Source organism: Myotis brandtii, unplaced genomic scaffold, assembly GCF_000412655.1.
Source record: "Myotis brandtii unplaced genomic scaffold, ASM41265v1 scaffold524, whole genome shotgun sequence".
Lineage (NCBI taxonomy): Eukaryota > Metazoa > Chordata > Mammalia > Chiroptera > Vespertilionidae > Myotis > Myotis brandtii.
The window spans coordinates 512,578-523,777 of record NW_005369911.1 but is presented as its reverse complement, the minus strand read 5'-3'; the positions used below and the strand labels follow the sequence as shown (position 1 = coordinate 523,777).

The following is an 11,200-nucleotide window of genomic DNA, read 5'->3' as shown; positions in this document are numbered from 1 at the left end:
ATATACATTTAATTAAAAAAATTAAAGTAAAATTAAATATTTATTAAGTATTATAAGAATATTATAATATTATAGCAAAGAGCTAGAGATATATTTTCTAAAATAAGAATTGGAAACCATTGAATAAATAAACCATTGTACACTGTGGCCTATTTGAGTATGTGGCATGACAAATTAAATCAGATGTTTTCCTCCATAGTATTTCATGTAAACACTCTGAATCTCTTGAGTGCTTGCTACCTACCATATATGCTTGGTCCAGAGCTTGTTTTCTGTAGTCTAGTTCTTCCTCCAGATAGCCTTTGATTTTGCAGAATTGTTCCTATAAGAAAGGGCCATGTTGATAAATAGAGTCAGCTTAGTTAACCAGAAAGTGATATATAATCATATTGATCAGTGTTTTCTCTAATTCCATCACAAGACAAATCACCAGTATTTGTAGGGTCATCGATTTTGTCTGTTAGGGAAATAGTTCAACTTTCAGCGTCTCACACAGACAATGTGAAAATCAATGGAAAGAAGCACAAAAGACATAATGAACAATGCTTTAAAGGATTTTTATGCCAATCCAAGAGTATAGATTTTGATAAGATAAATGATCACTAATAAGTATATCTGTGCAAATATATTATGATAGCGTATTTAGGTATGGATGTTATGAAATGTAATTTAGCAGAGTTGGATAATGAAAAACTCATCTGATGTCATCTGTGTATGATTAGCAAACACAAAGACAGATAAGAATTCAGAGAGTGGCGGTGATCCCACCCACCACCACAATGCTACTTAATGGGTGTCTGTTCCTGAGGCAGAGCCAGTAGGAACTGGAGACAAATCTAATGTTCCCTTGAGTCCTCAGCTTCTGTGTGCCTCTCAGATTGTGCACATTTTCCCATTAGTATTTAAAAATATATCTTTGTGTATAATACAGCCCCAAGTGCAGTCAGTTATTTCTTTGTGTGTATGACTGCCTTCAGTACATAACCGCCTGCAAGACTCATTTTGCTGGTGACTGTCCTGAGTACCTCTGAGCTCCAATGCCTAGAACAGTGCACAGTACAGGTTGAATGTGTAATTAATACTTGTGCATTTAAAGAGTTTTCAAGGGTATTTTCAATATAAAGTTCTTGAAGATTTCTGGGAACTTTGTTTCATAGTGTGTACACAAAATAATGGAAGGCTACAAACTTTCATCACTGCCAAATAAAACTGGTAGAAAGCAGTCATTTCCCATTGGCCTGTTCAATTTCCCTTTAATTTTTATGATACCTCATCTTTGTACTCACCATGTCACTTTCCAATTCCATCATTTTCTGGTGCAGGGCAGCTTCTGCTCCTTCGATTTGCTGGATCCACTGAACAAGACAAAAGTGTTCAACATGACTCCTTGGTATGGTGTATATGGTGCTCTCTACTCAAGTACTTGGTCAGTTCCCCTTATATCTCAGGAAACAGACTAAGAACTGAAATGAAAACTTGTTACATTTTATCTCTTAGTTCAGAAATAAGACTATAGTTTTCCATTCATTCATTCATTCATTCATTCAACAAATATATTCATTGATATCTATTATGTACCAGGCAATGTGCTAGCTGTGATGGTAACCAACACATTTTTTTGCCCAACAACACATTCTTGCCCGCATGGAGAACACCATGGCAGGCTTTCTTGGGAAGTGACAATTGCACTAGAATCTGAACAATGAGTCAAAGGTGATTAGGCAAAAATGAGGGGCAATTTCCAACCAGAAGGGATGTCCAATTCTCCATGGTTGGATGGAGCATGATGAAAAAAGAATGCCAAGTGAGACTGGAGAATTAGAAATTTTTTAATATATAAAGTAGTACAGCTACTAGTAAATGTTAAAGAATCATTTTTGTTGAGTAGAGACATTTTAAAGCACATAAAAAGAACTTAGAAAATTTTCTTAACACTTAAAACATATAATTCTGTTATGTGACATTGATGTTAGCATTGATCAATTCCCTGAATAAATTTGGACTTTGAATATTACGGTATGAACCTACCACACATATAATTTAAAAGAACAAGTCTTATACTGTGTCTCTACCAAGTTACACATCAGCTTATCCCTTCAGGAGGTAATCGGGCATAATAATTAAGTGTGTAGGTTCTAGAAGCACACTACTTTGGGTCTAAATCCCAGTTCTAGCTTTTCATGGTCTGTGGACTTGAAAGGTTACCTGATTTCTCTAAGCCTCAACTTTCTTGTCTGTAATATGGGATCAATAATAATGTGAAGATTAAAAGATGTATTTCATGTAACTAGGGAGAGCAAATCCCAGATATCATTTCACAAGTAAATTCCTCAATACGTATCCCTAACAGATAAGGCCTTTTTTAATTAAAAAGAAAAAAAAAAGCATAACCACAAGGCCATTTCCACATTTTGAAAAATTAACATTAACATTGTTGTCTGGTACCTGGTCCATATTAAAATTTCCCCAACTGTCAGCAAAATGTCCTTTTTATTACACTTGGTTTGCTTGAATCAGGATGCCAAAAAAGGTCATTTCACTATTTCTTTTCTTTTTCCTAATCCTCACCCGAGGATATTTTTTCACTGATTTTTAGAGAGAGTGGAAGAGAGACGGAAAGACAGAGAGAAGTATCAATATGAGAGAAACACATTGATTGGTTGCCTCCTGTACATGACCCGAACAGGGCCTGCAACCTGCAACCTGCAACCAGAATTGAACCCGGGACCCTTGGGTCTGCAGGTCGACACTCTATCCACTAAGCAAAACCAGCTAGGGCAATTTCTTAAGTACCTTTTTATTTTATAACCATTTTTTAAATGTCTTTGTTTTGTTTGAATAAGTTGACAGGCTCATTTGATTTGTAGAATTCCTCATTTCAGATTGCAGCAAGCTGATTGCTTCCTCTTGGTTTCATCTTGGTTGCCTCCTGTACATGACCCGAACAGGGCCTGCAGCCTGCAACCAGAATCGAACCCGGGACCCTTGGGTCTGCAGGTCGACGCTTTATCCACTAAGCAAAACCAGCGAGGGCAATTTCTTAAGTACCTTTTTATTTTAGAACCATTTTTTAAATGTCTTTGTTTTGTTTGAGTAAGATGACAGGCTCATTTGATTTGTAGAATTCCCTCATTTCAGATTGTAGTAAGCTGATTGCTTCCTCTTGGTTTCATTTAATTTATAACAAGCTTTATATGCAGTTAGGAATTAAGGAAGCATCTCAAGGGACTTACATAGTTCTCATTAGACCCAACCACATATACATGACTCTCAACTATGTGTGATTTTCAAGGCACCCTGAATACAGCCAGTTATCAGACCTACCTACCTGCTCTTTCCTCTTCTTTCACTCTTCCTACCATTGATCAGGTTTAGACACAAGGGGGCAGAGCACACTCTCAGGCTGGGCTTTCTGAATGAGCCTGCAGTGAGCTACCACCAGGTCCCAGAATCCTTTGGAAACAATTTGCATGTACACACCCAAGGAAAAGCCCATAAAAAGAGCCACATTCCAATTTACGGCCTCTCAATTGTTAACACCACAAGCCCACAAATGGCATTACTTGTGCTAAAGCCCATGATACCAAACCTAAACTTAATATCTGACCTAATTGCAGTTGTGACCTTTACTGGGAATATAATCTCGGTCAACCAGTCTGGAATTCTCTGGACAACATTCTTTGTCCCTGGAGCGCTTCTCTCTTCCTCGTAGGATCAAGAGGCAACCTGCATGATAAGACCTTTGCCTGCCTCCCCCGAAAAAAGGATGTCCTGGCCTAGAAATACTGGTTTATTTTCTTTTGTTAATAGCTCCCTAGCCCCACCTTTCTTCCTATAAAAGCTTTCCATTTTGCACGACCTCTAAGAGCGCTGTTGTAGTTGCTAGATGGGATGCTGCCCAATCCATGAATCCCTTAATAAGCCAATCAGATCTTCAAATTTAAGAAAGTACCATATGATTTCACTCATATGTGGAATCTAATGAACAAAGTAAACGAACAGACAAGTAGAAACTCATAGGTAGAGAACAGACTGACAGTTGTCAGAGGGGAAGGGAGCTGGGGGACTGGATGAAAAAGGTGAAGGAATTAAGCGAAAACAAAACAATACAAAACAAAACATAACAAACAAAAAAAACCCATCATAGACACAGACAACAGTATGGTGATTACCAGAGGGAAAGGAGGGTGGGGGGAGGTGGCAGAGGGTAAATGGGGGGTAAATGGGTAAATGGGGGTAAATGGTGACAGAAGGAGATTTGAGTTATGGTGGTAAACACACAATGCAATATACAGATGATGTATTATAGAATTGTATACCTGAAACCTATATAATTTTATTGACCAATGTCACCCCCAATAAATTAAATTTAAAAATCTTCAAATGTACTCTTTTGAATTTTGTTCTAACAAAATCCTTCTTTATCGGTTTCCCATCTTGGTAAGGATTGCTTGAATAATGTAATTTAGAAGGTTTTCCATTTTTATAGAATTCTATTTTTAAGAGACTTCAAAGCAAGAATTATCCACCCACCCCAAATCAGTGTGTAGACTTTTTTTTGGTGTGTGTTTTCATTCTATCTGGGTTGTCTCACCCTGAAAAATAAAATCTTTATTAGGTATTCAATAACCCTACCCTGCTCTTTAGGTGTTAAGCCAGGCACGGAGATGATTTGAAAGTCAGTACAATTTATTACCTTCTCTGCCAGGGACAGCACAGTGCTGGCCTGAATTATAGCCACTTGTTCTTCATTTCTTAAATTCTGTGAAAAAAGACAGAAAAAAATAAGCTGAAGACACTTCAGATATTTACATTATCAGAAAATATTGCCTAAGTGCTTGCCACAGACACAAATGCATGGAACCTTAACAAATGTTCTATTTAGTAATAATTCTTCACAAAGAGTTCATTCAAAACCTATAAAAAGTATATTGTTTCTTTATACCTCTCAAACACTGACTTGGTTTTGTTTCACTATAAGCATACTTCATTAATAGTCATGTTATAAGAAGAGCATAAACCAAAATGAAATAAAGAGTAATCTCTGCATAGCAGTTTCATGCGATTTCATTGATAATGTTCTCCCCTTTGACAATTGTTTAAGGGAAAAAATGGTGTAACTTCTCAACCTACATGTATCATTCACCTAACATCTCAATGAACACTCCTCCCACTGAATTAATATGCCTTGACCCTGCCTGGAAGGTATTTTTAAAAAGAAAATGGACTATAGCTTCCTGGTCCATTTTTATGTGGCTGCCACCAACCCTACTATTTAGCACCATTTGCAACTGCATGACTGATTAATTTCACACTGGATGCCTCCAAGCAACAGTCAGAAGGCAATCAGCTTTAATCACTGCAGATGTGGTTGCCATTCAAATCAGAAACCTGCTCACGAAAAGCATTTTACCAGTTCCCATTTCTGTCACTGCCTTCCAGAGATCCTTACAATCTTTTAGCCAAGTTGTCTGATAACCAGTTGATTCTCTCTGGAGAGCTACATCCTTCAGTGAACGTGGCCTCCCACCTGCTATTATTTCACACGCGACACATTGGCAAGGATTTCTTGCCTCTTATTAGGCAAATTCATATCTTTCCTGCACTTATTTAATTCATACTTACTCCATTGTCCCCCAGGATATCAAGCTGCTTTATGAGATCAGGGATGTTCACATCCTGCAAAAGCAAGGAGATACACTCAAGTCAAAGATACAAATGTGGCTTCCCATTCTCCCAGTGCCCCAAGCCTAATATAGAGGACATTTTAACCCTGTAATTCCTTGGGTTTTCAAGCAGGCATGCCTGGTTTTACATTTCCACTGTGCTTCCACTGTGCTTCTTATAAGCTGTGTGAACTTTGGAAAACAGTTCATTCTCAATTTCGCCAATTGCAAAATGAAGGTAAAAAATACCTCCTTCATAGGCTGATCTTGAGGAGAAACAGATTATGTACAAAAGAGTCCAGAATATAGTGAAGGCTTGCATTAGCTCATTAACTTTTTTATAATAGTTGTCCATTTTTTTTAGTCATGGTAGACTTCAGTTATAAAGAAAAATAATAGGTAGTAAATATAAATAATGAACCAACTTCATTCTAATTAATGGAATTCTGACTTGGTTGAGATTTTGACTGCCACATAAACTATAATTCAGTCCCTTTTTTAAAAATTGAGCTTTAACTTCATCTTTTGGAAACAGCTGATTTTTATTATAATTCTTGCATCAGTGTAAAGCAAATAAACTCCATTGGAAAGAGTTCCTTTGGATATAAATGACATCCATTGGATTAGGTTGTTTATGATTTATCTAAAGAAAAAAGTATCCAAGGAAAAGATGAAGCAAAGTACTTTTCATTTCATTAGAGCTGAATAAAAAATTGCTTTGCTTTACAAATTTTCATGTAGCTCAGGAAGGCCAGAGTTTAAACATTGTGAAAGTGGTTGAAGATGGAAGTCAAGGAAGCACGATTTTACTACCTCATCCCCTCCTCCTACCCCACACTTTTTACCTCATTAGTACCACTTTCTCCTCTTATGTTCAAAGGCAGTACAGCAGATCCTACCACAGGGGAAAGTCTAGCTCATTCTCATAGGCAGAGAGAAGGCAACTAACGCAGGATATTTGGCAGCTCAAAGTGGGAACAGGAAGGGCCATGCAGAAGGTAAGGAGAGGCCAGGAATAGCGGGAGGCTTCCCAGTTTTACTTCTGGAATAGATATTTGCCACGTGATTTCATTACATTGAAGGACAGTATTGATCCCAGGAGATGGAGCCATCTCCATTCAACCTTAATATTATTTACAATGTAATCCAATATCACTACAGATAGAAGTATATTTTGTCGAACTGAGCAATATGTTATAAACTTTCAAAAGAGAAATCTTCCTTAAATTAAACATACCTAAAGAGATGCTGAACTAGACAATTTCAAGGTCTCTTTTAATGCTGAAATTCCAAGATTATGAATTCCGCAGCACTTACAACCAACATCACAACAGAGGGAGTCAACAAATACATTTTTATCTAGCATACTTGAAATATGTTTATTGAAGTACTGAATTCATTGAATATTTCCTCTAGATAATTAAAGGTCATTATATTAATATTTTGAATTCATATTCTCTATGTTACTCTGTTCTAAATAATCATGCCTTCCTGTGTTCTTTGTTGTTACATTTCACACATCTGTCACACATTTATTTTATGTTCTATTGATTTTCCAATGGACATGACTACTTTCAATTAGTACCCGGTTTGTATCAAAATGACATCCAGTGACCGAAAGACAAAAGTCATGAGCAACCTCCCCTTTTCCAATTCCCAGTTTTTCCACTTTCTTACAAACATAAAACATCAAATATCTGCCTACCTTGACACCTTCTTTCATACAGTAGATCTGGAGAGCACTCACACCATCTGAGAATGGGTGAATTTGTAGATTAAATGGAGGGGACCGTCTCTCTCTTTCCTTGAAATACAGTGGAGAATATATGGGCATTAAAAAAAAGCAACAACTGATTAAACACTAAACCAGTTGTCTGCTATTTCAGCAGTGTATCAATATGACATTTGGGGGGGAAAAAAGAACTCAAGATGTTCATGCTTAAATTTAATGGAAACGACTGATTAGTCAACAAAGGTATGGAAGGGAACTTATAGATGGTGTCATCCAATCTTGCAAACTTTTTAATCAGGTCAAATATGGGAAGTGGGGCTGCAATTCAAACTATCTGAATATTTAGAGCTTTTAAGTATCACAAAGAGTTATCTTTTGACCATGAAGTTTTATGGCAGCTAACAGACTTTTGCATATTCAATCCACTCAAGCTTTATGAATAATGTGCTGTATATGGGCTACCAAAGACAACTCTTTTTCATTGAAGCATACTGACTACTAACTCTATCCAGACCTAATTTGAAAGGACCTCAAGAAGAAATTGTTGGCTGAATAAGAGAAATTAAATAAGAATGTTTCTTATCCTTTACATTTCAACATACATTCAACCAGATCCTAAGCCAGATTCTGCATGATACAATCAAAATCTTATTTGATTGGTATGTTTTACTTAAAAAAAACAAAAAAACAACTCTGAAATTTGGTTAGATTAACCAAAGTATTTCTCAAATCAAGTTACCTTGCTTCTTAGCTTTTGGCATAAATGCATTATAGACTAAAAAAGTTGACTGAAAAATTCAAATGTCTAATGATAAAATAATTTTGCATATAGTACACTTTGAAATATAAGTTTTAAGGTGACTTTTTTCAAGTCAGAATTAAATGAAGGATGGATATGATTATTTAAAAGCAATGAATCATTGATGAAGTTTGAAATTGCTTCTTTAAATTATTTAAAGTCTATTCATTAGTCTTGTTCAACAAGGCATTAATAGTGTTGAAAAAATACAGTATCTAGATAGACATCCTGAATTGCATCAGTGCTTTACCACTCACTAATCACAGGACTTGGGCGATGGATTCAACCTCACTTGCCTCATCTATAAAACCTGGATTGTGGTTGTGAGGTCCAATGAGAGTATGCAGCTGAAATGCTTAATTCAGCACCTCACACATAGCACGTGCTCCATGTGTGTTAGCTATTTTGATTATTATCATCATTATGATCATCATTTCCTTACTTCTAGCTCTAGGTTTCGAAACTCCAGCAGTTCATTCTGGTCTCTGGCATCCTGCAGTTCCTGTTGTAAGCGGTGATTTTCTGCCTCCTGCTTTTCTATCTAATAAAGTAAATCCTCAAGTTAGGAGAACATTGCCAATACAACTTTGCGAAGCAAGCATAGATAGCATTCATTTACTCAGTGAATAAACCATCTAGACCAGCCGTGGGCAAACTACGGCCCGATTGAAATGAATAAAACTAAAAAAATGTAATGATGTTTACTTTGAATTTATATTAGTTCACACAAACACTCCATCCATGCTTTTGTTCTGGCCCTCCGGTCCAGTTTAAGAACCCATTGTGGCCCTCGAGTCAAAAAGTTTGCCCACCCCTGATCTAGACCATGAAAAAAAAATCCCAAGTAGATGTGACTATGGCAAGTCTTTGGCTTTCCTTCCAGTTATCCTTCGGTTGAGTTTTTCAGGTCATAGAGGAAAACGCCGGAGGACACCTCCATTCATTGAGATAAAGTCTAGAGACCTTGTGAGTAGTGAATCTGAGGGTACTCATTATGGCCTTGCTGGGGGTCCCAGAAGTGGACTGAATGGGGTAAATAATGGAATCTTATCCCTCTTATTTCTGGAGTTACAAGTTGTCGGGAAAGTAATTTTTAAAAAACATCTCTGATCATATACAAACTTTGCTGAATTCCAGTTACCTTCAGAGTAAAGCCAAACTTCTCAATATGGAATTTAAAAACCTTGATATTCTGGTTACCAGGTAGCTTTCCAGTTTTAAATGTTATCACTCTCATCTCAACACATTCACACACTCACATGAACACATACACACTAGAATCTAGAAACCCAGATCTACTCCATGGACTGACTACTTCAGGAGCTGCCTTTGCTCATCTGTCTGCCTAAGAGGGGTCCCCCCACTTCTTTTCTAGGTGAGGAAATTCTACACTTCCTGGAACACCAAGCTCTAACATTTCCTACCCTAAGAGCTTCCATGTCTACCCATCCAGAAATAACTCCTCCTCTGTTTTCCTATCGGGCTGTCCTATAGGACTTCTAGTATAACCTGATGAAGCATGGAATTAAGTTGGTTGTGTATGAACATGCCTCACCCTATAGACAGGGTCCATGTCTACAAGGAATCAACAAATTTCATGATCTGCAAAGGGTTATGGGCTGCCTCTGATATTAGCTATGTGGGTAGACATTTCTCAGTAATTATTTAAAACCTTAAAGTTAGAAATATAAAAAAAACAGGGGCTTTTCAGCATAGGATGAATTTTACTTTCCCAAGTATACATACTTGAAGTAGGATGCTTTGCTTTATTGTTGTTTCAGTTTTGTTTCACTTTTAAAAATCTGAGCTCAACATTCTGCTTTTAGCCCAAAGAAATCAAGACCAAATGAAATCAGACAGAAGACATAATGGGAATTATTTTTAGATGATAAAGAGATGTAATAGCACATATTACTGGGCATTTCTGAGACTGCTAAAATCCTCTTTTACTCATAGCCTCATGATATACAAAAATTAGAGGGAAATAAAGATGGGAAAATAGTGAGCTGTGTGACATTAATTCAAGTCAATTCAAGTTTTTTACACTAGATTGTTGTGGTCAAGTAAATTTCTGAAAGTTTTCAGAAGTTGACTTAGATCACAAAAACATTCTACTTTCTAGCATCTTGGATTGGGACTAGAGATGGGATATTTGGGGAAATTCCTGATTCTGATGTTTAGTGCTAGCAAGTAGATAATTGGTTTGTAGGTTGTAATTCACAGACCAGAGCCAATGTCTAATAAGGTTTCTTTGTAGAGACCCTTAACCTTTCGGAGGGTGTGAGTTCTCAGTCCTGAAATACCCACCTACTTTGTATCTATCAGCCCTGTCTCTAATCATGCAGAAGGTGAGATAGGATGTCCTAACTTTGCCAGGCCAGAGGGGAAGGAGGACAAGTACTAGTATCTTCTTTCCTTTCTTTGTGGTTAATTTCTATTACTTGTCAAAGCTAGGAAATATTGGCAGAAATTATTCTAAGACAATTTCTATATTATTTTGGGTAGATCTACAGAATTATTTCCCTTACTCCAATGGGCTTTCAAATTCTATTTTTGTCAAGAAAAAATATAAAGGATTATGTTGCAATTTTAAAATTATATTCCTGGAAAGTAAATACCAAAGGAAAAGCCACCTTTGAACTTAAAATGATCTGTTATATTTCATTGCCTCAAATCAAAATAACCCATCATCTGGGACTAAAGTAGCTTTTGCATCTTGATTTGTTGAACAAAATCCTGGACATGAACTTTTGTGCTTTGGAGGAATCTTTTCAAAAGTTCTTTTATTAAAATTAACAGCCAAGTTGAGCAAAAAAGACTAAAAGTGAAAACTGTCTGTGATAGGTTGCAGCATGGACTTGGAGTCATAACCTGTCACTTCCTTGCACAAAATAACAAGTCCTATTCCTAGCGTGCTTTTTGTAGATGGACAACCACATAGGATGTGTGCACGTGTGGGTGTGTGTATATATATATATGTATGTACAGCATATACACAGTGTG

The 11,200-nt window shown here is 36.7% G+C and overlaps 1 protein-coding gene across 4 annotated transcripts in view; it reads right to left on the bottom strand.

The window, feature by feature from the left end:
* The window catches only part of JAKMIP2 (janus kinase and microtubule interacting protein 2), a 127,023-nt gene that overhangs the window by 12,905 nt on the left and 102,918 nt on the right, over positions 1-11,200 (bottom strand). For 3 of the 4 annotated variants that reach the window (XM_005877647.2, XM_005877649.2, XM_005877648.2), the window contains 6 exons: positions 8,640-8,738; positions 7,372-7,470; positions 5,626-5,679; positions 4,697-4,762; positions 1,287-1,355; positions 245-322 (listed from right to left, as the gene is read on the bottom strand). In XM_005877647.2, the coding sequence (XP_005877709.1) occupies positions 245-322; positions 1,287-1,355; positions 4,697-4,762; positions 5,626-5,679; positions 7,372-7,470; positions 8,640-8,738 (465 nt within the window). The remainder of the gene's footprint in view (positions 1-244; positions 323-1,286; positions 1,356-4,696; positions 4,763-5,625; positions 5,680-7,371; positions 7,471-8,639; positions 8,739-11,200) is intronic. The other variant, XM_014548880.1, reaches the window with a different exon arrangement.